At 49.3% G+C, this 27,573-nt stretch overlaps 1 protein-coding gene across 5 annotated transcripts in view; it reads left to right on the top strand.

Moving 5' to 3' along the window:
• Positions 1-25,781, top strand: part of AGO2 (argonaute RISC catalytic component 2) — a 115,601-nt gene extending 89,820 nt beyond the window's left edge. For 2 of the 5 annotated variants that reach the window (XM_016959913.4, XM_063816612.1), the window contains exons 14-19: positions 1,642-1,732; positions 4,570-4,764; positions 6,478-6,612; positions 10,368-10,469; positions 13,331-13,530; positions 13,794-14,781. In XM_016959913.4, coding sequence (XP_016815402.1) covers positions 1,642-1,732; positions 4,570-4,764; positions 6,478-6,612; positions 10,368-10,469; positions 13,331-13,530; positions 13,794-13,902 — 832 coding nt within the window. In that variant the 3' untranslated portion in view covers positions 13,903-14,781. Of the gene's footprint in view, positions 1-1,641; positions 1,733-4,569; positions 4,765-6,477; positions 6,613-10,367; positions 10,470-13,330; positions 13,531-13,793 lie in introns of all 5 variants that reach the window. The other 3 variants (XM_024345294.3, XM_024345295.3, XM_063816613.1) reach the window with 3 other exon arrangements.
• The last annotated feature ends 1,792 nt before the right edge of the window (positions 25,782-27,573 follow it).

The raw sequence follows: 27,573 nt of genomic DNA, 5'->3' as shown, positions 1-27,573 counted from the left end.
CAAGAGACAGGCCCGCCCACGTGCAGCCTGGGGAATGCTGGGGAACGAAGGCTCCCTCTGGTGAGCTGGGGTGAGCTGGGGCCGTTGGAGCGCCCGACAGTGTGGCCACCTCTGGCTCCGTGAAGCCGAGAGGGGCTGGTGGCCTCGGCCAGGCCAGGGCAGGGGCACAGAGTGGAAGCACCTAGACTTTGAGATGTTTTGAAGATAGAGCCCTGGGACTTGCTGGCAGGTGGGATTGGGCTGTGTGTGAAGGAAAAATCAAGGCCCTTGGCCTGGGCTGCAGGAGAGACCCCGTCGTCATTAGACGGGGAGGCTGTTCGGAGGGTGAGCACTGGGCGTGGATGAACTGGCCCCCACAGCCTCTGCAGGTCATTTGAGTGCAGCTGATGAGTGGACGGTGGGAGCCAGGAGGCTGGCGTCAGGGGAGACAGGATCCAGGAATCCTTAGCAGACAGGTGGTATTCCAAGCCCTGAGCCCTAGAGAAGGCTGGAGTTCAAGGCCTGGAAAGGGAGGAACCAGCAGCGGAGATGGGAGAGGCTGGGGCAGGGAGGCCGGCCGCAGGGCCCTAGGCACCAGGGGAAGTGTGTCCTGCAGCGGGCCAGACGCAGCGAGGCCTGAGGCTCGGCTGTGGGTCTGGGTGATGCAGAGCTCATCGATGACCTTGGGAAGAGGAGCCCTGTTGCTGTGGCCGTGAGAAGTCTGACTAGAAGGGGCCTGGGAGCCAGCGCAAGCAGTGATGGGTTCGGCTGAGTCGGAGCTCTGCCGCAAGGCAGGCGATGGGAGTGAGAGGATGTGGGCGGAGAGTGAGTCACAGGCATGCGGGGAAATGGATGCGGGGAGAGGGCAGCAGAGGCGAGGGCCTCATATACCTGGTTTCCAACAGGCAGGGCTGGCAGAACGGCCACTTCTGATGCTTCCTGATGTTGCCTGCAGCAGCCGAGCAAGGCTGGGTGGGGTGTGGGGCGGTGCACTCTCAACCCCGGAGGAAGGTGCTGTCACCACCTCCGCCTTTCCCCGGAGAGCCCGAGGCCCACATGCCTGTCCCTGCCGCTGTGCGTGCTGCCTCCCAGGGAAGTCACCACTGGGATACACTCAGGGTCTGAAAGTTCTCCATGGGGTGGTTTTGCTGCCAGGGGACGCGTGGTCATGTCTGGAGACATGTTGGGGTGTCAGGCTTGATGGAGTGCTACTGGCATCCAGTGAGTGGAGGCCTCTTAGCGTCTGCCCATGCTGGGGACAGCCCCCTACCCCAACAAAGAGCGAGCTGGCCCCAGGCATTGGTGGTGCTAAGGGTGGCGGTGAGAAACCCTGGCGTGGGTGAGGCTGCAGAGGGAGTAGAGGGTAGAAGGGTGAGCCCTCCTGGGCCTGAGCCCCAGCCTCAACAGCTGTCAGCCCCTGGCCCATCTGGTCTGGAGTACACTCCACTCAAGCCCCCCAACCCCTGGCTATTCTGAAGCAGATTTCAGACCTTGTGTCATTTAATCTGCAAGGTTTTTAGTATTCCGGTTAAAAGATAAGGATTCTTTTCAAAAGCATTACCATGATACACTGACCACCTCCAAAAGGTGATGGTGGCACCTACTAGCGTCAGAGGTCCAGGCGTGTCTCACCGTGGCCCCTGACGCCACTCCTCTCCGCAGGCCGCCGGTGTTCCAGCAGCCCGTCATCTTTCTGGGAGCGGACGTCACTCACCCCCCCGCCGGGGATGGGAAGAAGCCCTCCATTGCCGCCGTGAGTGTCAGCGCTTCCCCATGGGTCTTCCATTGACAACATGCAGGACGCTGTCGAAGTCCCACTGTCACAGCGTGGCCAGGGGTCCTTCCTGAAAGGCATGGGGTCTCACTAAGCTGCGGTAGGGACGGCCGCGGTCGTGTGGGAGAGAGGTGTCTGGAGGGGACACTAGAATGACACAAAATAAGTTCTAAGAAGCAGTCAGAGGTGGGGCATAGGGGCTCATGCCTATCCAGCCCTTTGGGAGGTCTGAAGGGCAAGGAGGCCCTCTTGCACATGGCCTGACTGGCGGGTGGTAGCCTAGGGTGTGATGACGCCTGTGCCCCCACAGCATGAAAACTCTGGCCTTGGACACAGCCCCGAACCCCAGACAGGCCCGTGCTGCTTCTGTTTTCTTGTTTCTCTTGCACAATGAGCTTAATGTTTCAGAACTTTCTTGGGTGTAAAATGAGGAAACAAATGTTGACCTCATGGGAGAATGAGGAAATGATGTCGTTAAGCCCCTGGCACGGTGCCTGGCACATAGTAGATGCTCAGAAAATGCTTACATTCCAGCCTGGGCAACATGGCGAACGCCCATCTCTACAAAAATAGCTGGGGGTGGTGGCGTGCGCCTGTAGTTCCTGCTACCTAGGAGGCTGAGGTGGGAGGATTGCCAGAGGACAGGAGGTCGAGGCTGCAGTGAGAAGAGATTGCGCCGCTGCACTCCAGCCTGGCCAACAAAGTGAGATTTTCTCTCAAAAAAGAAAAAGAAAATGCTACCATTATTATTTCATTAGTTGGGAGAGAATATGGAGCAAGAGAATCTATCTGGGACGCAAGGAAGCCATTCGAGCTGCCCCAGGTGGAAGAAAAGCAACATGATATGTGCTCTGGTGTTATTCAGGGCACACTTCCTTTAAGGAAATTCACATGCATCAACTAATTCTTGCCACTTGGCCCGATAATCACAACCCCACCACTCCCACGCATATACCGCTGCTCACTTTGCTGAGTCGTTTTTTTGTTGTTGTTGTTGTTTTGTGGGGTTTTTTTGTTTCTATTTTTTTTTTTTTTTTTTTTTTTTTTTGTGAGACAGAGTAACTGTCGCCCGGGCTGGATTGCAATGGTGCGATCTCAGCTCACTGCAACCTTTGCCTCCCGGGTTCAAGCAATTCTCCCACCTCAGCCTCCCGAGTAGCTGGGATTACAGGCACCTGTCATCATGGCTGGCTAAATTTTGTATTTTATAGAGATGGGGTTTCAGCGTGTTGGCCAGGCTGGTCTTGAACTTCTGACCTCAGGTGATCCACCCGCTTCAACCTCCCAAAGTGCTGGGATGACAGGCGTGAGCCACTGCACCTGGCCATGCTGAGCCATTTTCAGCCCTTTCCTCTGATGGGGAAGCACCGCATGGCTGTCACCGAGCCACAGCTGGGCACCAGTGTGCCCAGGAGGGAGCCAGGGCACAGAGGGGAGCCCCCGAGGGTCCTGCAGCTGGGGAAAGCCCGCAGCACCGCGGGCTGGCGCCCTCCCCTGTCCCCACCTCACCTGGTCCCCATTAGCTTTGTTTTTTTCTGTACAAATGTTATGAAGCATTCAACTATATCTTGGGCTTTTGGAGGCTTAGGCTGGTTTTTTGTTTTTTTTTTCAAGTTTTCAGGAACAGAGAAATCTGTGTGTTTATCCCCTATCCCCACAATTCTCAATCAATAGGAACAGATTTCTGTTTATGTTAATGTATTTCTGTTTATACCAACTGGAAACACTACAGAGTTTATTTATTTTTCTCTTGGTTTAAGAGAAAAATTATAGCCCAAGGCAGGACAAAGGACGTGGAATAATGGGAGAATTAACTGGGAAAGAACTTGTTCTGTAAGGATTTACGAAGAAGGAGGCAGATTGCCAAGAAGCAGTTCCTATTTTTCGGTGACATGAGAGGTTTTATTTCCATCAGTGTTTTTTCAAAATTTAAGGACCTCGCCTTCCCCAGCCAGAGGGTGGAGCGGCACGTGGGGATCTACCCGGTTCCCTCCATGGGCTGGGCCACCTCATCCCTCACGCTCCCTTGGCCCCCGAGAGAGAACCGCAGAGCCGTGCTAGGCTCTCTCTGTCTGCTCTCTTTGTGGCTGGCACCTTCTGGTGGCTGCTTGCATGGCTGGTGTGCCTTCGGGGATGCTCTCTGTTGATGTGCTTGTAGTTTCTTTGGAAGAAATAGGGACACCCCCACCCATTGCCTTCTTTGGACTGATTAATTCAGCCACATCTGATCCCAAGCAGAGGATAGTTCTAATCTGTTTTTCTGTTTTTGTTTTTGTTTTTGAGATAGAGTCTCACTCTGTTGCCCAGGCTGGAGTCCGTGGTGTGATCTCGGCTTACTGTAACCTCCGCCTCCTGGGTTCAAGCAGTTTTCCTGCCTCAGCCTCCCGAGTAGCTGGGATTACAGGCACGCACCACCACACCTAGTTCATTTTTATATTTTTAGTAGAGACAGGGTTTTACCATGTTTGAGGCCAGGCTGGTCTCAGACTCCTGACCTCAGGTGATCCGCCCATCTCGGCCTCCAAAGGGCTGGGATTACAGGTGTGAGCCACTGCACCCGGCCTGTTTTGTTTTGTTTTGTTTAAACTATGTAACTTGGCAAACTTTTGTACTTCAGTACATATTTACGAACACTATTGCCAGACACCAAAAGCCTAAAGGCTGAGTTCACACCCAGCCAGCCATTGTCACTTGACAGTGACATGAGTTCCAGGGTGGGGACACTTCTCATCCCCATCTTCCCGAGAGTCCAGGCACATGCCCAGGAAAGGAAAGTTTTGGGAACCCCTGACCACACTCACTGCCTGTTCCTGCAGGTGGTGGGCAGCATGGACGCCCACCCCAATCGCTACTGCGCCACCGTGCGCGTGCAGCAGCACCGGCAGGAGATCATACAAGACCTGGCCGCCATGGTCCGCGAGCTCCTCATCCAGTTCTACAAGTCCACGCGCTTCAAGCCCACCCGCATCATCTTCTACCGCGACGGCGTCTCTGAAGGCCAGTTCCAGCAGGTGGGCGCCTCTTGGAACCTTCCCTCCCCTTCTCCGGGGTCTGTAATTCACCTGTTTGTGCAGCAGAACCATGCTCGATGAATGGCAAGAATGATGTGGCTCTCATTCGGCCCCAAGGCTGATCTGGTCACAGCATGGAAGGGGGTCCAGGGGAGGAGATGGGACACGGGGCTGTCGAGACCCTAACACATGACACTGAGGCAGGACAGAGGGAGGGGAGGAGGGGCGGGTATGGGCCTGGGGACCAAGAGATGAGGGAGAGACGCTTGAGTTCCGCTGACTCGCAGAGCAGAGCTCCATCTGGGGGCTTCCCGAGGGCCTGGCTTTGCCTTGCAGGCTGTGGAGAGCTGTCGGGTGTCCCTGCGAGGCGGGGAGCTCATTGCATCTGGGGACGCCTGTCTGCAGTGTGAGAGGTGTGGAGGCAGGGCCAGAAGGATGGATAGGTGGCAGCTCTGTTGAAGGTAGGGTCGCCAGGACTTGACCACTGTCTGGATGTAGAGAGAGGGACGGCCACAATGGGTCACTGCTGAGTCTGGACAGGCAGGGAAGCCATCACAGAGGGGTGAGGGGAGTTTCGTTGCTGTCTTTGGTTGAGAGCACACGCAGCACCCCCAGATCAAGGTGACCTGTGGGCAGGAATGAGTCCATCTTGGCCTGGAACCTGGGCGATGGGTGCCCTGAATGTTTCTCCCGTTGGCTAGAGCCGATTCCTCCCCACCCCTCGCCATGCCACACGGTCGCTTCCTTGGGAGGTGTTAGCAAGAAAAGCAGAAGAAAGCCGCCCCAGGCCTGTTGGGGGAGGAGCCCCACCCAGTGGGGTGGGAAGACATCCTCGGTGGCTGCCCCAGGAGCTTAGGAACTCCCCCGCCTTGATCAGGAGGCGGGATGGCTCGCAGCCCAGCCTCCCGCATTTGCCTTCCCAGTCCAGAGCGGAAGCAGAGCTCGTTACCGAGACCCCTGGCCTCCTGGGAGGACAGAATGGATACACCTTGACCGGCCGGCACTTCTGGCTGGAGCCTGCCTGAGCTGCTTTGTTTTTTGTGTGTTTTTTTTTGGTTGTTTTTTTGTTTGTTTTTTTTGAGAAAGACTCTCGCTGTCTCCAGTCTGGAGTGCAGTGGCAGGATCTCGGCTCACTGCAACCTCCACCTCCCGGGTTCAAGCAGTTCTCCTGCCTCTGCCTCCGGAGTAGCTGGGATTACGACAGGCGCCCACCACCACGCCCAGTTAATTTTCGTATTTTTAGTAGAGACGGGGTTTCACCATGTTGGCCGGGATGATCTCGATCTCTTGATCTTGTGATCCACCCAACTTGGCCTCCCAAAGTCCTGGGATTACAGGCATGAGCCACTGCGCCCAGCCCAAAGCCTGCCCTGAGCTTCTGCAGGAGCTTGGCCTCTGCATGTGCCTTCTCAGCGCAGAGCCCAGCCTGCATCCCTGGCGTTGGCTGCGCCCCTTGCACACACAGAACCTCCTGGGCCCTCCAGGGGAAGTGTTCTTCCCATTCCTGAGTGCCAAGCCCCCGCTTCCTGCATCCAGTCCTCCCTGCAGAGAGGATGGTTTCTGCCCCCCTGTGTTTTCACCTCCCCGTGAACACACTCATTGTCTCTCAGAATCACCACGGCTGGGTGTTCTCAACCCAGAACCCGCACGTGGGACCGTTGCTCACATGCACTACCATCTTTAAGCACAACCTCCTCCCTCCTGTACCCCTAGGTTCTCCACCATGAGTTGCTGGCCATCCGTGAGGCCTGTATCAAGCTAGAAAAAGACTACCAGCCCGGGATCACCTTCATCGTGGTGCAGAAGAGGCACCACACCCGGCTCTTCTGCACTGACAAGAACGAGCGGGTGAGTTTCTGCATGACTCCAGGCAGGGGGCACGGTTCTCCCCTCAGCCCCACACCCCGAGCACACTCACAGAGAACCTGCTGGCCACAGTGCCGCTGTCCCAGGCTCTAGGGTGACTCTGTCCTCCAAGGGGCTTCTTGGGGACCCAGGTTTAGGCACTAGAGAAGGCTGTCCTTGATTTGGTGAAGCTTTTTTGTTGTTGTTTTGGAGGGTTTTGTTTTAAGATGGGGTCTGGCTCTGTCACCCAGGCTAGAGTGCAGTGGTGCGATCATAGCTTACTGCAGCCTCTATCTCCTGGGCTCAAGTGATCTTCCCACGTCAGCCTCCCTGGTAGCTAGGACTAAGGCATGCACCACCACACCTGGCTAATTTTTTTTTTATTTTTTGTAGAGACAGGGTCTCACTATTTTGTCCAAGCTCGTCTCAAACTCCTGGGCTTAAGCCATCCTCTTGCCTTGGCCTGCCAAAGTGCTGGCATTACAGGTGTGAACCACTGCGCCCCACCAAAAAGTCTTAATTTATAAATCCCATAGGCCTAGGCTAGGTCTAGGCACAAGAAGTCACTTACCTAATAGATCACCAAAAGAGGTGGCTCTGAAAAAGTCCCAGTTAGAAACCACAGCACGGAGCTGTGCAGTCGTAAGAATTGGCAGAGTGGTGCAAACTCGGACCCTCCCGGCAGGTCCCTGTGGCAGGGCTGGAAGGTGGTGCTGAGGAGGGGAGGAGAGGTGGCGGCATTGAAGCGCCACGGTTCATCTCACAGGTGTTCCGGAAGGGGAATGAGGAGGAGCAAGAGTTGTGGGTAGAAGAGCTGAGAATTCTCCACAGCTGACGAAAGGCAGGAGACCCAGGTTAAAAGTGTTTTCCGTATTCCTAGTAGGATAAGTAAAAAGAAACTCACACCTGTCCGCATTGTCCTACCTGTATAACATCAAGGTAGCTGCCTAAGGAAAGAGACCTGCCCAGAAAGGAGGCCTTGGACTGAACCAGGAGACCTTGACCTGGTCAAGGGAGGACCGGAAGGCAGAGGGTTATCATCTACTTGGCACCCAGGAAAGAATACTTCAGAGTGTTAGACTCCCTACAGGCACGCCTGTGCAAGGACACAGGGAAGGTTTACTGTGCAAATGGAAGGCGAAACAGAAGTTAAGCATCACAGTGAGGAAAAAGGATATTTTATCACAGTAAAAGGAATCATTCACCAGGCCAGGCACGGTGGCTCACGCCTGTAATCCTGGCACTTTGGGAGGCCGAGGCAGGTGGGTCACCTGAGGTCAGGAGACTGAGACCAGCCTGGCCAACATGGCGAAACCCCGTCTCTACTAAAAATACATAAAATTACCCAGGCGTGGTGGCGGGCGCCTGTAGTCCCAGGTACTCGGGAGGCTGAGGCAAGAGAATTGCTTAAACCTGGGAGGCAGAGGTTGCAGTGAGCCGACATTGTGCTACTGCACTCCAGCCTGGGGGGCAGAGTGAGACTGTCTCAAAAAAGAAAAAAAAATACCCAAAAATAAATAAATAAGTGGAATGATTCACCAAAAAGATACAGCAACTAATGAGCTTGAATGTACCTAACACCAAATTATGTAAAGAAAAAAAAAGTAAAGCAAAAACTAACAGCATTTTAAGGAGAAATTGATGAACACGCCATCAAAGGTGGATATTTTTACACAGCTCTTATTATACTGTTTCCAGACAAAAATGAAAAACTAAGGAAAAAAAATTGGGGCCAGGCGTGGTGACTCACGCCTGTAATCCCACCACTTTGGGAGGCCAAGGTAGGTGGATCGTATTAGTCCAAGAGTTCAAGACCAGCCTGAGCAACAAAGTGAAACCCCATCTCTAAAAGAAATTTAAAAATTAGCTGTGTATGGTGGCATACGCCTATGGTCCCAGCTACTTAGGAGGCTGAGGCAGGAGACTTACTTGAGCTCAGGAGGCTGAGGCTGCAATGAGCTGTGATTGTACCACTGCACTCCGTCCTGTCTTAAAAAAAAAAAAAAGAAAAGAAACCCTGAAAATTGGAAGAGTGAAATGAACAAGCCAAGCCAGGTCTAATAGCTAGATAGAATCTTCCCTACAAATAGCTGAGTTCACACGGAAGGGTTATAAAAGTTCTACCAGGACAAAGGAAGTCTCGGGAGCTTTCCAAACTTCAGTCTCAAGCCATATTTTTTAAATCATTATACAATTAAATTTTAAATCAACAGTAGAAACGAAGTGGAAGAATGTTTTCAACTTTCAATTCACTGCTGAGTAGCTCATGCATTAAACATGTAACAAGAATAGAAATCACAAAGTACTCAGAAGCTAACACAATCGAGAATGTCCTGTCAAGCCTTATGCAATGCAGCTGAAACAGTGCCGTCTGTAGATTCAGATGAATTTGTTGTACAACAAGAAAGAGGGCCATAAAAGAAGCCTAAAGACATAGGAAGGATGGGAATAAGAGACCTCAGTCCCCAGGAGTCAAGGGAAGGCTGAGGCACTCATGGCCTTGGGTGTCTTCCCCTGTCCCCCTTCCTCCCCGCTGCAGCCCCCAGATCTCTGTTGCCAGGAGGCAGGAGGGCTCTGAAGTCAGCTTGCTCCTGGTGACACCTACACGCCACTTCTCCATCCTAGAATGGAAAATAATGAGGTAGAAACTGAAGAAGAAATAAAGCAGATGAACAAAATCCAAACCTACTTTGAAAAGAGATATTAGGGCCAGATGCGCTGGCTCATGCCTGTAATCCCAGCACTTTGGGAGGCCGAGGCAGGCAGATCATGAGGTCAGGAGTTCAAGACCAGCCTGACCAACATAGCGAAACCCCGTCTCTACTAAAAATACAAAAATTAGCCGGCCGTGGTGGCACATGCCTGTAGTCCCAGCCACTCGGGAGGCCGAGGCAGGAGAATCGCTTGAACCTGGGAGGCAGAGGTTGCAGTGAGCCGAGACTGCGCCATTGTGCTCCAGCCTGGGTGACAAAGCAAGACTCCATCTCAAAAAAAAAAAAAAATTGCAAAGAAGGGAACACACTGGAGATTCTTTTTTGTATGTATATTTAAAATGTGTACAACTAGAAAACATTAATCAGGGACCTTGCTAAATGCTGGAGCAGGGCTTGTGGGGTGGGGATTTGCTGCTGGGGTGGCCATGCCTGATCTTGGCTGACTTTTTGGCCCATGCTTATGACCTTGTAATCAAACCATTGAATGGTTATATGTACCTCCCCTGGCCTCTGGGACAGTCTCTGATGGAGCCGCCCTGCTCTCTCAGGTGCTGGGAGCAAGCCACCGGCAAAGCACAGGCACTCCTGACAGTGTTCAGAGCCTCCCAGCGCCTCTGCCTGGAGCGCTGGTGTGCTTGTGCTTGGATGATGGCCCGTCCGCAGCCAGTCACCTGGTTTAGCTTTAGATGGGTACGGTGGTGACAGTTTCCATCTTGACCTCAAATCAAAATAGCACCAACAGTAGTGAGGGACTCTTAAGGCATCAGAGGCATGTTCTGCGGTGAAAAGACTGCATTTAACTCATGGGCCTTCATGAGAGTTGGCGGAAAATAACCCCAGCCCACATGGAACATTAATTCATTTAACCTGGTGGTCAGCAGTTGTTAAATTTTATGTAACACTATCCTACCGAGGACCTGTATTAGCCAATTTAAAAACTTCAAAATAGGGCACCCTGGCCAGCGGGCGGCGCAGCTGCCTGGCCCGCCTGCTTGGCTCTGCCGGTCCCTGGCCGTGTCTAACGAGATGCCTGTGTTGCCGAAGGTTGGGAAAAGTGGAAACATTCCAGCAGGCACGACTGTGGACACGAAAATCACCCACCCCACCGAGTTCGACTTCTACCTGTGTAGTCACGCTGGCATCCAGGTAAGGCCGGGAGTCCCCTTTGGACAGAGTCTTGGCCGTCTGCCGTGTCATCCCCACATTCAGCAAACACTTGCACTCTGGCTGGCACGTGGGATGTGGTGTGAGGGGCCCACACAGGCAGTACCAGGGAACCGGGGAGCCCAGGCTGTGCCAGGCGCTGGGGTGGGGAGAGGGGCCTGGGGGGGCGGGTCAGCATGGGCCTCCCAGAAAAAGGAAGTCCCATTTGGTAGGGCTGAGGAGCAGGGAGCACCAAGGGCCTTGGGGAGCCAGTGGTGTGGTGTGGCTGGAGCTTGGTGAGGTCTGAGCAGGATTGAGGCGCTGGGGCTGCCATGGGGTGGAAGCTGGAAGGCCACTGGGCAGCTGCTGCAGGGGCCACATGGGGCAGACTTGGCGTCGATTCACGAGCACTTGGCGCAGTCAGCCTTGCCGTCCCCTCGCGCAATCACTGGCCAGGGCCAGGCTCCAGCCAAGGACTGGGTGCTCAGAGAAGGTAGCCATGGTGTTGGTTACCACCTTGAGGCTCTCCTGGGTTCCTTCATGAGGGGACCCCCATCTGGCCCAAGGTGATTCTTGGGAGCACTGACAGGAGCAGGAGCACCACGTCCGTGGTAGGAGCTGCCCCTCCCCAGCTCTGCAGAGCCTCGCCCGGGGGACAGGAGGAACTTTAGTTACGTGCTGTCCCTGCCTGCAGAGAGCTTGATCAGAGGGGCTTTTGGTTTTTCAAAGTATAAGTAAGGACTTGAATATCCCTTCCTAAAGGATTTGAACCCTAGAGTTTGAGGATTTGCTGTGAACTTTGTACATACCTTTAATATTCCATTGGAAATATTTTAAAATGTCACGTTGTTCACATGCCTGACAGAGAAGGAATGGGGGCTAGGGAACCGTGGCCTGTGGGCCGGGTCCAGCCTGCAGCCCAGGAGCTGAGAGTGGGTTTTGCTGTTCGAAGGGTTGTTGAGAAGCAGGCGATGGAGTGCGTGCAGGGTTTGTGGCACTTCCTGGTGCAAAGTGCCTGTCCCAGTGTTGGCTTGCTTTGCCAGGGCTGGTGAGATGGGCCTGGGGCCGTGCCCTGCCTGCGTGTGCCCTCTGTTCAGTCTTCCCTCCTGGTGGGGGAGCCTCACCCACCAGGGCCTCCTGGGCATGTTTCCTGGGCAAACTCTTCTCCCTGAACTTTCTACCCAAAATCTTTCTAACGGGGGACGCTTCTCTGGTGAGCTGTTTATGGCCCAAGGCTGCCACTGCTGCTGTGTCCTTAGCAGGCCCATGGAGACAGATGCCCTCACTCCCCTGGGCCCCTGTGACAGCCACCAGTCACACGCCAGGAAAGGGGTGCCGGAGCGTGTGCGGTGGAGCATCAGGGACGAACGTTCCGCTGCCCACCAGCACCAGGGGCCTCGGCACAGGGCTAGACACAGAGCAGGTGGCAGGGACTGTGCTGGACAGGTTGTTGTCGGAAGGGCCTGGGAGGCTGGCAGGTGGAGCAGGCGGTGAGGCGGGCAGGCAGGCAGAGGTGGCAGAGAGGCCTGCAGTCAGCAGCTGGTGCTGCTTTCATTTCAAAGGCTCTCCAACCGCAGGAGGTGTGTAAAATGGTACTCACGTTCACACTCTCACTTCTACAATGTTACTGCTAATGTGTAATTTTTTGTTTTTTTTTTTTTTAGACGGAGTCTCACTCTGTCGCCCAGGCTGGAGTGCAGTGGCGTGTACTCTGCTCACTGCAGCCTCTGCCTCCCGGGTTCCAGCGATTCTCATGCCTCAGCCTCCTGGGTAGCTGGGATTACAGGCGCACGCAACCACACATGGCTAATTTTTGTATTTTTAGTAGAGATGGGGTTTTGCCATGTTGGCCAGGCTGGTCTCGAACTCCTGACCTCAGGTGTTCTGCCCGCCTCGGCCTCCCAAAATGCTGGGATTACAGGCATGATCCACTGCACCTGGCCTAATGTGTAACTTTTATTAGAGGTCTTTTTCTTGCCATTATAAATCAATTATATAAAATGTAAGATACATAAATGGCACTGTCCTTGTTACGTCCACTTTCAATATTGCTTTATATCTTTTTTTTTTTTTTTTTTTGGAGACGGAGTCTCACTCTGTCCCCTAGGCTGGAGTGCAGTGGCACAATCTCGGCTCACTGCAAGCTCTGCCTCCCAGGTTCATGCCATTCTTTGGCCTCAGCCTCCCGAGCAGCTGGGACTACAGATGCCCGCCACCATGCCTGGCTAATTTTTTGTATTTTTAGTAGAGACGGGGTTTCATCCTGTTAGCCAGGATGGTCTTGATCTTCTGACCTCGTGATCTGCCCACCTTGGCCTCCCAAAGTGCTGGGATTACAGGCGTGAGCCACCGGGCCCAGCCTGCTTTATATCTTTGCTATGGTTTTTCTGTGTGTAAATAAATGTATACAGTTTTACAAATATGGGGCCATTTACTATATGTAGTTATGATGCTTTTTTTTTTTTCTTTTTTTTTTTTGAGACAGAGGAGTCTCTCTCTGTTGCCCAGGCTGGAGTGCAGTGGCGTGATCTCGGCTCACCGCAACCTCTACCTCCCGGGTTCAAGCGATTCTCCTGCCTCAGTCTCCCAAGTAGCTGGGACTACAGGCGCATGCCACAATTGTCTAGCTAATTTTTTTGTATTTTTAGTAGAGACGGGGTTTCACTATGTTGGCCAGGCTGGACTCGAACTCCTGACCGCGTGATCTGCCCGCCTTGGCCTCCCAAAGTGCTGGGATTACAGGCGTGAGCCTCCGCGTCCAGACTATGATGCATTTTTAATAATACAAATATAAATCTTCTCCACAGTATCCTTTTAAAGATTTTATGCGAGTCCAACTGTCTAATCTTCTGATCTGCTTTTAGGGGACAAGCAGGCCTTCGCACTATCACGTCCTCTGGGACGACAATCGTTTCTCCTCTGATGAGCTGCAGATCCTAACCTACCAGCTGTGTCACACCTACGTGCGCTGCACACGCTCCGTGTCCATCCCAGCGCCAGCATACTACGCTCACCTGGTGGCCTTCCGGGCCAGGTACCACCTGGTGGATAAGGAACATGACAGGTGAGTGGCATGCCTGGCTGGAGGTCACAGCAGGGGTGGTTTTTGCCACGGGTATTGGCAGCTGCTTTTCTGGAAGGGGAAGGGGCAGGGCCCCAGCGGCTGGAGCCGGCACCCCAGAAGGCCTGTTAATGGCACGGCCGTCAGCGTGGGACTCTTCCCTCTCCCAGGTTCCTGCCATGCCATCCCGACTTAGTGATCGACGCACCGCCTCATCGTGCATTAAGGCTGCACATTCTCATTCTCTCTCTCTCTCATCCCTGCAGTGCTGAAGGAAGCCATACCTCTGGGCAGAGTAACGGGCGAGACCACCAAGCACTGGCCAAGGCGGTCCAGGTTCACCAAGACACTCTGCGCACCATGTACTTTGCTTGACATGTTTTAGTGTTTAGCGATTGTGTACCGAGTGGGATTCACGAGACCAGCTACACTCAGACCAACAGATGGCCAGCCCTTCCGTGACAGCCAGCATCGAACATGAGACGTCATTGATTTTATTAGATTCTCCGTTTTCCAGAATGCCTTCCGTCCCAGATTTCAAACTTGGATTTTGAACTGCAGACCTGTATGAGAACCCAATGTCATAGGAAATATGGTTTGCTAAAATCTATAAGCTGCTTATTAAAACAGAGTCCCGTGTGTCCTAAAAATCTCCTAAAACCAGTCTATGAACTCAGGGCTTTAAAACATTTTTAATTTATTTGGTCATTCAATTTACTTGTTTTTAATACATGATTCTCTATGAAATTGATGGGCTCAAACTAGCTGTGAATCTTCTGAGAGTGAAAGCAACACAAAACACAAGTGTGGTTTTAAAGCCTTGAACATTCTGATGTTGTCACTAAAGTTGATTTCCAGGCGATGCTCGTGTGCCCCTGGCGTGGCTCACCCAAGTTCCTCGACTGAGGGCCGGTGGCCATGCAGAGGCGTCCGCAGGTGCCGTGTTCTGCCAGCACCGCCCTTCACCCGGCCTGAACTAAGGAGCAGTGGCAGAAGGTGGGCCCCGTGTGTTTACAGCATTTCCAGGTCCAGAGAGGTTGGCAGACAAGTGCCATTTTAATAAAAAATGTATTTAAAAAAAGAAAAAAGACAATATACTGACAGTCTAATCATCAGATTTGTCCTATAGGACTGTGACATTTATTTTCCAAAGTTTTTAAAGAATACGGGTCTGTGGTGATAAATACAGTACAATCCTTTTTCACTGTTATGTCTTTAATGTAAGAGAAAAATATATATATCTGGTTTGCAGTATTAATGTGATAGATAGATGCTGTTTTTTCATTTTATTGACTATGGGGTGCTTCTGTGATCTGTTTGGCATATCAAGAGTGTTTTGGAGCCTGGAGATGGGACCGCCTCTCAGTTCTTAGTGCTTAAGGACAGGAATATGCAATTGACTTAATGTGACAGCAACCCGCTTCCCCCCGTGGAGACTGTGCAGCGTGTACCCATGGGAGGGACGGATGTGCCCTCCGCGCCGCTCGCCACCCTCCCTGCCGCCTCATCCCCGTGTGTCACTCACTCAGCTGATGAAGCACAAGTGGAAATTATTTATTCTTGCATTGCTGGGAAACATTGATGTGTGGGGACTCACTCCTCTCCGTGTGCGCTTTTGTCAGATGACTTCCATAGATCTATGCACTGAGATTCGTAGAAAGCTGTCGGTGGTGGCTCTGCTGGGCGTGAGGCCGTCGGTCACAGCGAAGGAGCTTGCCTGGCCCTGGGAGGCCCAAGGATAGCAGGGCCAGCAGAGGGCATGGGCCGTTCTTCTGGGGTTTGCATTTGGGGCCCCAGACTTGGGTTTGCCAATCTAGAAACTGTTGCACTAAGAGTGACACCACGGACGATTTTGAAGGCTAACAACAGACAACTCTGTGCTGAGTGGGCTTTTTGTCTCTGTACACAGTTTTAGTAGGACTCAAATCCATGTTCCGTGTAGAGGCGTCAGGAAGGAGGCGAGCCTCCCCTAGTGCTGCTGTGCGCTCCGTAGGTCCCCTCTTCCTGCTGCTGTTCCCTCCCCGGCCCTGCGCGACACTTACCTCGGCACTGTGGTGGGGTGGGGTGCCAAAGGAGCTGCCTCCTGCTGAGCGGCACCCCCCCCCACCTTTGTGCTCAGCTGCTTTGGAGGCAGCAGGAGGGGCAGCAAGCCGCAGGTGGGGGGTCTCCCGATACCTCGCCTGGATATTGGCGGCAATGACAAAGGGATGACTATTATTTGTGAAGATGTGTACTCAGAGTGGTGTGTGTGTGTGTGTGTGTGTGCACGCGTGTGTCCCTGTGTGTGTGTGAGTGTCTTATTAATGGCATTAGTCTCTTCTGGCTGTATTTTTTTTTTTATCTTTTTAAATGACAGAAGCTCCCACTCTAAGAAATGGCAGTTCCTTTTGTTTTATTGGCAAGTGGCACTTTCTCCTGTTTTCAGAAGGATACAGACATGCTCGTAGCTTAAATTAATGGATGCATTCAAGCTAAGGAGGGAATCTTGTGACTAATAACTTTTCAAATCTGAAATTAGATGAGTTTCCAGCCATTTTTACAATCATCTGGAACCATGTGTCTCAAAGGTGTGTTTCTTCCACCTGCGTCAGGCTGTCTGGGGGGTGGCGGTTCTTGTTTAACATGCAGATTTGTGGGCCTGCTGCCACCTCCTGCGTGCGGTACTTCAGGGCTGGCCCGGGCATCTGTGTCTAAGCGATGGCCTGCAGCCCTGGGCTCCCTGGGGTCTGAGGACCCAGCTCTGGTGGCACCCAGCAGGGAGGAGGTGCTTCCTGAGCGGATGCCTGAGACAGACTGGGCTGGCAGAAAAGTTGGACTACAATATTTTTTTTTTAAATCATTTTGAAGGAAAACTTTCATTTTTAGTGGGCCAGAGTACTTCGAAAAGGGTACTTTTTTATAGCCCTATGCTTGTTTTATAAAACTTTTAATACTAAAAACATGAATAGACCAAACATCTCCAGCTGGGTCAGCTGCACACCTTTGTACATGTCTGATGATTCGAGTTTAAATGGCTGTAGTTACAATTTCTCAGGTAAACAATTGTTTTCTCAAATTTTTACCAATCCCTGCATTATTAGGATAAATTTTGAGACAGTGTAAAAACCTCAAAGTACAGTAGGGTAAGTCCCAGCCCTGTTCACGTGAAAGCCAGAGGTGGCCCTTCCCCGGCATCTGATCGTCTGATCATGTGGGTGCCTGGGGCCTCGCCACCCTTCCCTGTCCACTGCTGCCCCCCGGGGCCTGTCAAGATTTGAGGGGTGCCCACTCGCTGGCTTTGTCCCCATCCCACTGTTAAGTAAGGTGTGCCTTGCTTTAAGCAAACTGAATGTGAAAATTATGTTGTAGAAGTCTGGGTTTGTTTAAAAGAAAAACTGGGATTTTATCTCATCTCTTTAAAAGAGGTCTCCCAATTCGATTTCTGTACTGGGACTCTTCCTGGTATGTTTTTACATGTTCACTTTTTAAAAGCATTGATGTACTCCCATCCTTTTACCACTACCCTATCACATTTGACAAGTTCTTGCTGTAATGACGACGCAATTAACGAACACCGGGGGAGCGGTGGAAAGCTGCCCTCGTGTGTGAGCCCTTCGGTGACGCAAAGCCACCGTCCTGTTGTTTTGTGTGTCCTAAGCTCAGATTTTCCTGGTTTGGATAAATTTTGTAAAACTGGGCGTAGCTGTACTTTTCGAAAGGGATCGTTTTCCTTAAGTTTTGGTTTTCTCTGGTTCAAGCAGTCTTGACATGCAGCCTTTTGATTGCACATCAGGGTCTCCCTTTTCTTTTCCAGATGATGTTGCTTTTCGGTGGTGGTCTCACACTCCTTTGAATGAATGTTTGCACTCTAGAACCACAAACGATGCGTGACCATTGTACAGCTTGCCCAAGAGGGAACTGTTGGAAGCAGGCAGTGACCTCCACGCTGTTTGTTTGAGACTGACCTAAACTGCTATCACTAATGTTTACCCCCGTGACGGAGTGCCCATTAGAACAGATCATGTCAGTTCAGTTCCTGTAGTGGGGTTAGTAGGTGGGGGGTTTTATTGTTGTTGTTATTTGTTACTTTTATTGCTGTTAAATGCAAATATTGCTATTTATTTTTTCCTTTCTGCTCTGGTTTGGTTTGGCCGACACAGATATTCCAGTGCATGTGGTACCTAATGGATATGATAGAAATTATTTCCCCAACTTTTATAAATTACCTAATGTTTACCTTCAAGTTTGCTGGATGATTTATTTTTGAAAGCCACAAATGTGATTTTTCTGGATGAATTGTTTTTCTTATATATGCAGCAATGTGATTTTACATTGATCTGCGGGGTGGTTTAAACTTTATTTTTACAAGGCAGTTTTTCAGTCAAATTATATATTTGATACAATATGCTAAGATAGACCGGCCACATGTCAGGCAGCCGGGACACCGGAGTGTCCCCAGGAGGCCTTTGGGGCTGGGGTGGCCCGTGGCTTGTTCCCTGCGTCTCTGGGAACTGGATGAGTCCTTCGGCGGGACTGTGACCCGCTGGACAGTTAAAAGGATTTTTCATGGGCATTTTCCTACACATAAGGCAGTTCCATTAGGAGGAGCTTTAGAAGTCGACATAATCCAGACAGTGGACAATCCCAGTGGCCCAGACAAGCCATACGACATTTTCCTGTGACCTCTCTCTCACCCATCTCTCACGCTCATGAGAAAAGGAATGTACAATAAATAGAAACAGAAACTTCCTCAGTGCTCATGCGCCTCACTTGCAGAACGTGAGTATTTCATTTATGTTTGAAGCCCTTCCCCAAAGTGACCGAGGAGTTGCACTCTAGCTGCCGTGCCAGCAGTCTCGTCTGCTGTGACGCTTCTCGGTGCGGATGCAGTGCACCTGTGACTTTGTCATGGGGGTGCCCCTGTTACACACACACACGCTGACTCTTTTTTATGAGGAAAATCTTCGACTCAAAATAATTGCACTGATTTTTTGACAACTTCTTTTTACGATGTCCCACTTCGCATCTGCTGTACTTGTTTGAGATGATTGTAAATAGATTTGTGGTAGGAGAAGTGACATGAATGCAACACGTGGCTCTGTTGTGGAGACACTGCCTCGTATTCAGTATTATGTGTTAGAGTTGTGTGGACTTAACTCTGTTCCGCCCTTTAGCTTCGTGTCTGTTGACCATTTATGAAGGACAAGTTCGCCTCATTTTCTTTTTCTTCTGAAGGGAAGTTCTAGATCGGTTACTAGGAGAACATGGTCTCTTGGTGCCTGATGATTTAGTCCTAAGCAGACTCGTTGCAGTCTTGTGAACACTGTTGTGGTCTGTTTGATTCCTCGTCGCTTACCGTGGCTCTCCAAAGCATGGTCTTTGAGTTCCACCCAGCCTGGGACAGTCCGGACGGGAGGCATCTGCTCCGCCTGCTACTAGGACGCAAGGGCCTCCTTGCATCTCTGTGGTCAGAGTCATCTTAAAGCCATGAGGTTACTGTCGTGTCAAAGCTGTCATTTGTGCCCGTTATTTTGCTGGAGTAGCAGCGTGTGCTGTAGCCCCCGTGTGTCACTCTGTGGTCAGGCTACCCTGTGTCACACCCAGCAAGAAGTTTTTCAGCCCCAGACCAGTGTGTGTGTGTGTCCGAGTCACACCAGTGCCATTACGGTGCCCTCGCTTATGCTTCTTTCAGTATGTTTTGCCATGTTATTGTCTAAAGTGAATGTATTGGCTTAGCCAAATCACTACAGAAGGTGGTTCCTAAATACCTTTTAGTTTAAAAAAAAAATGCAGATAAAGGCTACCTCTGAATTCTCAATAGATTCATCATGTTTGCTCTTAAGTGTAGCTGTCCACACTGAAAACAGCCAATATGTTGCCTGAATAAACTGAATTGTGAACATCTATCTATCTGTTCAGTTCTGGCTTGAAAATGTGTGTGCCATACTGTGACCCACGGGCAGCCCCTCCTCCTCTACTGTGTCAGGTGGACCAGGGTCACCTCTGTTCTGCGCAGCTTTGAGATTCTAGGATTCTACGGCCGGCACGAATGGCATGGGAGGGTTCTCTGCACGGGACGGCATAACGGCATGCCGTCCTTCAGACTGGCAGGAGCCTGCGCAGGTGTGGCAAAATCTTGAAACAGCCTGTGTCCTGCCTGGCTTTTCACTTTCCTATTTAATATAAGAAAGCACTTTTTTTTCTGCTTTACCTACAAATGGGTTGAAAATGGCCTCCTCTGTCCTCTCCTCTCTTTTATACACTCTGTAAAATCACAAAGGTGCTTCAACACCGACTGTCGTGCAAATAATACATTTTAAATAGTTGCATGGTTTCAAAGACAATGCAGACGTAATTGGCCTTTGACTCTGGGACCTCGGGTTACTCTCACTCCCTACTGCAAAACAAACTAAGGGTTGAAAGCAAAGCATTCTGTTCAAATCCAGGGCCCTTTGTTTGAAAAGAACACAGGGCCCACAGCTGGTGTTTTGAAGTAGAAGTTCCCACTAGTGGCGCAGTGGACCGTCTGATGCTGACTTGCAGGAAGTCGGTCCTGGGAGGCTCTGAACACCCCTCCCTGTGATTAACCACTTTGCTGTCAGAAATGTCATTTTCCCCTACACTGTGCTGTGGGCCCGGGGCCTCCTTCGCTTCTTTCTTTGGGTTCCATATGTTCCCCGATCTTGAGGTTAGCGCTCTCCCCAATTTCTCCATGAGTTTACTTCTGAGTTGACAGGCGATGATCTGACAGTTGGAGGTGTCTGGGTGTTTGGAGGTGGCCCCGTTCTCATGTTGGCTGCTCATCAGACATTGAGTTTGGCCCCGGCGGTTCTACTGCGTCACTACCTGGAAGCAATTGCCTTTAACACTCTGCTGTTTGGGGTTTCGATGCTTTTTATGCTGCGTTGCGTGCTTTCATTCCGGAAGAGCTAAGTGTCCTTTGCAGTCTCTCTGAGAATGTTTTGTAATTCTGCCGCCACGCTGTTCTGTGCGGACAGACCTCAAGAGGCTTGGGCCCCCGTGGGTGTCCCACTGCCTGCCGGCCCAGGGTACAGGCTGCTTGGGTCCGCTGGGCTGGCCTTGGGCTGTCAGAATCTGGTCCAGGGTGTTTCGAGGGGACACTGCACAGCCGCTCGCCCCTCGACTCAGTCTTGGGAGCTGCAGCAGGCAGATCCACCGCAAGCTTCCTGCACGCGCATCTCCGGAATGCTGCGCTGGGCCCTCCCACCATCTTCGCGTTTGTGAGAATTTACTCAGAAGTGAGAGAACTGAAGATTCCTGGTGCTTTTGTTAACACGTTTCTATCTTATTGGTTGGTGTGGAAATGTTAGATGTGTTGTTAGGTTTTTAAATGCGTGGGTGGTATGACTAAAGGGTTAAGTCCTCACCTCAGCCCCCAGCCCCCTTTTGGGGGGTAGGAAGAGGCTGAGTTATCTCCTATTTAAAACCTCCTTGGATTTAAGTAGTTCAGAGTTAAAGCTAAAACACCAAATATTAACTCTTTCCCCCAAGTGTCTCCAGGAACTGGACGTTGGGGCCATTCTTATTCAGTTCTTTCTGTAGCTCCAAGGTCCTTAAAATGAGTGAGTTGATCCCAAGAACACCCCACAGCACCAACCAGCAGGGCACAGTGCAAGCGACTTCATAGATCGGGGTGCTCGTGTAGGGGTCCGGGGCTCCTTTGAACTCTGGGAGTTGTGTGCACAGTCTTGGGTGGGAGACGGCAGGTCCCTCTGTCCCAAGAAGCTGGTGGTGCCAAGGCCTTCCTCTGTCTCCATCGGTGCCAGCCTGATCACGTTCTGGAAGACCCAGTCTCAGACTCTGTGCCTTTAAAGTCCGGTCCTCAGTGTCCTTTCAGAATCATGTTGGGGCTGCGTTTCTCTGGGGAACTAAGCCTGTGCCATTCCACGAGGCAGGCGTGGACCTCCAGCCTTGGAAGCTTTCTTTCCGCTCCTCAGCCCCTGACTTGTAAACTGTGATGCCATGCAGTCTGGAGCCGCGGGGGACGCACTCGGTCTCATTGCGGAAAACACTTGGTTCCAGTCGTGTGGTTTCTCCCATACCCTGACCAAGTCCACCTCTGCCAGGATTGCAGGAGATTGGTGCAAGACCCATCTCTTATGCATTGACCATGACCATCAGCAAAGCCTGGTGGTCTTGTTCTCATAGTCACTCGAGAAGAATATTTATTGTAATGGAAGTAGATTTTTTAAAAAAGGAATTGGAATCATGTCTTTGTAGAATGTGTGTGTGTGAAGTCCTCAGCTGTAAGGTGCTATTCAGTCCTGTGACCCTTATTTTGGAATGGTCTTCATTACTGTTGCTCTGTTTTGTGACTTCCTGGGAAACCGCTTACTTTGGTGTGGTGTCACCTTGAGCTGTGCACATAGGACACCAGTTTTGACTTACCTAACAGGCAGTTTTTATCTCTAGCTTTTTCAAGTCAGGTATTGAGCAGTTTCTTGGCCAATGGCCTGAGAAACCACCTTTCCCCGTCAAGGGGTGATTTTATTGGTTTTAAGTGGGGAAGTAATCCCATGTACTTATTTCTTAAATACCTAGGAAGTTCTTCTTGGTGGCTCCTCTTGGCCCTCCCCTCTTTCTCCCCCAACCCACCATCCTGAAAGGCAAGGAATGGCCTCTCCCTCCACAGAGGCAACGGCTGCAGAGGGAGCACTGTGGCGGCAATCCCAGTTCCTCTTCAAAGCCAAACAGACAACGCGCGACTCAAATCCTACAGTATGGAGGGTGGCGTTGCGTTGAAATTCCAGGCCTGAGTTTGATAGTGGATTTTAATGTAGTTGTTAAAGGTATGAATTCATGTTTTATAACTGTAGAGGCAAGCAAGTTTTTATTTTTTAAAAAGTTTTGAGAGAATATAAGTTTCTGTGCAGCAAAGTGGCTAATTACTCATTAAATACAGGAAAAGAATGTAGTATCTAAATCCAGCTTTTTCTTACCTCTGGTACACTTCAGATTACTTACCTAATACATATTGAGGGGTTTTAACCCTTAGTTTTATCAATTTTTCTAGTTTTATTTTATTTTTATAAAATAATTGAAAAAGAACCAAAAATGAATTCAGACGTTCCATAGATGGATTTTTGCCCCTTCTTAATTTTCTCCCACAATGAAAACATTTTAGAAGACATTTTGAATCAAAATGTATTATGACCATTGAAAGTTCTCTATTTTCTAAGAAGCTGAGCAGCTCCAAGGGCCTCGTTTCAGGTGGTACTCTATGTATTGTCTGTGGGCTTGTTTCTACCTGTACAGTGGAACCATGTGACCATGTCTTGTGCTTGCAATATAGAAACCATGCAGTGCTGTTTTGTGAATTGGCAGTTTCTGTATAAACTCTTATTTATATACATTGGCCTCTCTGTATGATTTTCCATTTGCTACATGAATTGTAAAATTAATTATAAAATTATAGTACCTGCTAAATACAATTCTGAGGCTTCATGTCATTGTCTTTAGTTGAATACCATGCTGTGTGTCTTGAAGATGTCCACGCTTGCATGATGCTAGGTGGCAATGCCACTTTAAATTAAGCCTTAATCAGGTGTTAAATTTGTGAGTTTCAGAGTATGCAAAAATATTAGGCAGAGTGAGTGTAAACTGTTCAGATCAAGATGCTGTATCATAATTCAAGTTTTTTTTCTGGAGTTAAAGGGAAGCATTCAGTGATACACCTCTCTCTCTCTCTCTCTCCCTCCCCCCCCCTCCCCCTCCCTGTCTCTGTCTCTGTCTCTCTTTCTCTTTCTCTCTCTTGTCTAGCTTGGCTATGGCCATAGCTTGATGAAAATGGACCATTGTGCATTTCTGTGACAGTCAAAAAGACCTGTTCTAAAAGTCTTGCGACTTTTTCAGGGTTTTTTTTTTTTTTTTCACGTTTCTTTTTTTTTTTCCCCCTCCAGTCTGAGATTTCTGTGTGGCTGATGGAGAGTGTAATTTGGGCGTAGGTCTTATTTGCAAACCTGCTCATGTTCTAAGCTTTCTTCAGGTAGTACCACCTGTCATCGCTTCTGCATATGATTTAAATGGATTTTTGTTTTTATAAAAGTATCATAAATTTAGAGATAAAATGGAGGGGACCCAGCTTTCTTTACAATGTGGATCTACCTCAGTTAAACAGTTGGGTGCTATTACTAAGTCTGTCAAATTAAATTGGAAAAAGTAACCAAACAGTGAGATACAACTCCACATGAAACTTGAAATTGTAATTTCCGTTTATTTAATGATATTTTTATTTATTTGTGCCTTTTATGTTGAACCCCAATGCATTGAAAAAATTCAGTATGAAACAGTACATATTTTATTTATATTACAGGTGGGGAGAAAAGTCCAATTGGTCATGGAATTTGATAGACTTTTCCCCAGCCAACTGCTACAGTGTATTATAATCCCGACTGCCCCCCTGTGAAAAGAAAAAAAAAAAGTCCAAGAGCAAATTTAACATTTTACAAACAATAAAGTCCAAACTCCTCTATGCACATATTTATAGCTTATCACTTCATTTTCTGTGCCAGTGAAGGGGTGGCCAGAAAAAAAAATCCCAAGTACCCTCATCATTGCTTTTCTAGCCATTCATGCCCCCTCTTCCTCTGGCACATTTTCTAAGAGTTTATTTCATAAGCAGCAAACGGACTGTTGTCGATTTCATCTCTCCTGACCTACCTGGTGGAGGTGCTAATGGCCATGGACAGAAAGGGGCGAGCCAGAGCTCGTGGCTTTGTGGAGGCAGAGGCCTGCATTCAGCAGCGGCCCTGTGTGCCTGTAAGTTAGGAAGGTAAGAAAATGAGATAGGTTGATGACTTACCATGCTTTTATATTTGGCAGTTTACAATTCTAGACTTTTCCTACTATGGCGATCTTTTTTTACTTAATTCTTTGGAGGTAACAATATTTTGGAGTCTTAAGAATTTGATTTTATACCGATAAGAAATAAAAATTAGGGATCTTTCCTGTAGTATATAGTTTTACTATTTTAAAGAGATCTCTGAATTTTACAAGAGAACCAACATTCCTTAATGGCAGAACTTTGAAAGTTGATTTGGGAGGCTTTTTGCTGCAGGATCTCAAAAATAAAAAGAGAGAGAGATGATTCTACTTAAATGTTTTTAATTTTCTAACTTCCATCAGGTTGATACTTAAGCTCTATTTTGTAAAGAGTAAATCATCCTTTAGTATGCTGCATAAGATGATCAGCATTCTTGCACTTTCTCAGTAATAAGACGTGCCGGGCAATTGGCTCCCCAGGACGCATTGTGTTTTTAACCTAACGAGAGGACTTTGGGGCAGGTGATTAAATTTATATAGGTACCTCAAGAAAAAGAACCTGAATATGCTGCATTTTCTTTCTTTAGCTTTTACATGTAGCATTTTGTTTTGCTTTTGTTATTTTTGTTTAGATATATGCTTTTTGGACCCCAATAGACTGTTGAAAGAAATTTAAAAATTACTCTTGTAGGGATATAGTATCCTTTAAAAATAAAAAAAAATTTTTTTAAATTGCTGCAATATCTGGCTCGAAGGTTGCCCTATATTAGAATAATACTTTAGCCAAATACACCTGAGGAGGCAGACACTGTGTTTATAAGCAGACAATAATGTTCTGAATCCTTCCTGTTCATGCTGCTTTCTTAATTCATTTCTCCATGTCATCAAGAGGTTGGATAACTTATTTCTAAGCTCAAGGTTAAAAATCATGTCACCTTTTTTTTTTTTCCCCCAACACAGACCTCAGAAAAATTGCGATTGAGGAAGTAGCATGATCCTAAATGTGTTGCTGAAATCAGGCAGCCCGAGCCTCTGGTCTCTCCAGAGAGCCCGTCTTCACATTTCTCTATTCCTCAGCACTCACCCGAAACTGAACAGATGGGGAGTGGTCTTGATTGTCAAGATAAAACTGGTGAAGAAAGCTAAATGCTGAGAAACTGAGCATCTATTGTCGTGTTTAAGCTTAGCTGGGTCCTTTCTAGTTTGTTTTTACAGCTTACTAGGTGAAGTAGTTTGCACTATTTTTGCAATAAATTCATGGAAAACCTAACAGTTACTTGTTTTGTTTCTTACTGTGTGTATATAAACTAATACTAAAAGTTTGGCATAGTGTTTTTTCACCTCCTTACATAACCCCTAACATGCACAGAATGCTGTAAATCTGATAAAATATGATGTGAATGATATTTTATAAAGTTATTTTGTATGGTGTCAATTTTGTTTTGCCTCATAGTATGTCAGCAAAAAATTAAATAAAAGTCCTCCTATTTACAGCTGCCTCTTCCAAAAATCTTCAATTCCTCACCTACTTCTTTAGGCACTTCCTTCTGCACAGGTTATGATTCCAGCTCCCGAGGCAGAAGCGTGCCTTCAGGGATGGAAGTCCAGAGCCCTGTTCCACAAACAGAGGGCTGTTCCTTGAAGAATGTACTTGGCAGAGCTGGGCATTACCCGAGGATTTGGGTTTGGGGGATGAGAACCACAGGCATGAGTTGGACTAGTGGGAGCAGCCGTGGTGTGTCGGATAGTTGGCTGTTTCTGCTCCTGCAGCATGAGAAAGGATCAAGAAGCCATTCAGCTAAGCCCGTCACGAGCAAGGTCCTGAGTTCCGTGTTGAGTGTGGGAACCTGAGCTGGCACCGTCCTGGTTCGTGGCCTGGACAGCCACTTTGCTACTCTATCCTGGCTAGGTTTACCATTGGCGCTACTCTCAAATCCCTGGTGGCCTCACCCTGACTGGGCTGTTTTTGACTTCTGCTGTCTATACTGAGAAGATGACGTGCTGGGAAAGGAAAAGGGGGCTTTTCCTTTTTTTTTTTCTTTTTTGAGATGGAGTCTCACTTTGTCACCCAGGCTGGAGTACAGTGGTGCAATCTCAGCTCACTGCAACCTCTGCCTCCTGGGTTCAAGCGATTCTCCCACCTAAGCCTCCCGAGTAGCTGGGACTATGGGCCTGCACCATCACCATGCCCGGCTAACTTTTGTATTTTAGTAGAGACAGGGTTTCGTCATGTTGGCCAGGCTGATCTTGAACTCCTGACCTCAGGTGATCTGCGCCCCCCCCCCCCCCCCTCGGCCTCCCAAAGTGCTGGGATGACAGGCGTGAGCCACCGTGCCCAGCCAGGCTTTTCCTTTTCTTAAGAAAGCCCCCAAATGGCAGCAAATCCCTAGGCTGTACATCACTGCTGAGGCAGGCCAGGATTTTGTCCTTATTTCAGGTTTCCAAATTTTAAGAACAATGTTACAGAAAAATGTGAAAATTCAGATAAAGAGCTATCTCTAGTCACGACACATAGGTAATTAACCTTAACATTCTGATCTATCTTGTTCTGCAGTCTTGTTTTTTTAAACAAAAATCAAGATTTACTTTTTTCTTAATGTATCTAGAACCCTTTACTACTTCTTAGTATACAAAGCACCTCTGTGCCCACTGGCCCTGGGACATGCTAGTCAAAACCGGAAGAATACACAGAAATTCATCTACAGCAATATACTCACTTGATATGGCCTTTGTTATATTCTCGCTATTTCACCATCATTTACTGAATGGCCAGAAGCAGTAATGATTTAACACTTGCAAGCGAGAGCAAAAGATTCATCTTCATAAAATCATTTTGATGATAATCTGACAGCAGTATGCAAGGTGGAAAGAGGAAAGGCTGTAGGCACTGTGAGGAAACCACTTAGGAAGCTACTGTAACAACCTGGCACCCGGTTCAAGGAGGAACTGAAAGGGTGAGTGTTCCCTGAATGATCGGATCTCAGACACTTATGGTGCCTTAAGAATGCTTCAGGCTGGGCGCAGTGATTCATGCCTGTAATCCCAGCACTTTCAGAGGCCGAGGTGGGTGGATCACTTGAGGTCAGGAGTTCAAGACCAGCCTGGCCAGCAAGGTAAAACCCCATCTCTACTAAGAATACAAAAATTAGCCGGGCATGGTGGCACACACCTGTAATCCCAGCTACTCGAGAGGCTGAGGCAGGAGAATCACTTGAACCTGGGAGGTGGAGGTTGCAGTGAGCCAAGATCGTGCCATTGCACTCCAGCCTGGGTGACAGAGCAAGA

This window comes from Pan troglodytes, chromosome 7, assembly GCF_028858775.2.
Source record: "Pan troglodytes isolate AG18354 chromosome 7, NHGRI_mPanTro3-v2.0_pri, whole genome shotgun sequence".
Taxonomy (NCBI): domain Eukaryota; kingdom Metazoa; phylum Chordata; class Mammalia; order Primates; family Hominidae; genus Pan; species Pan troglodytes.
The sequence above is the reverse complement of the archived record's forward strand: the minus strand, read 5'-3'. Positions and strand labels throughout refer to the sequence as shown.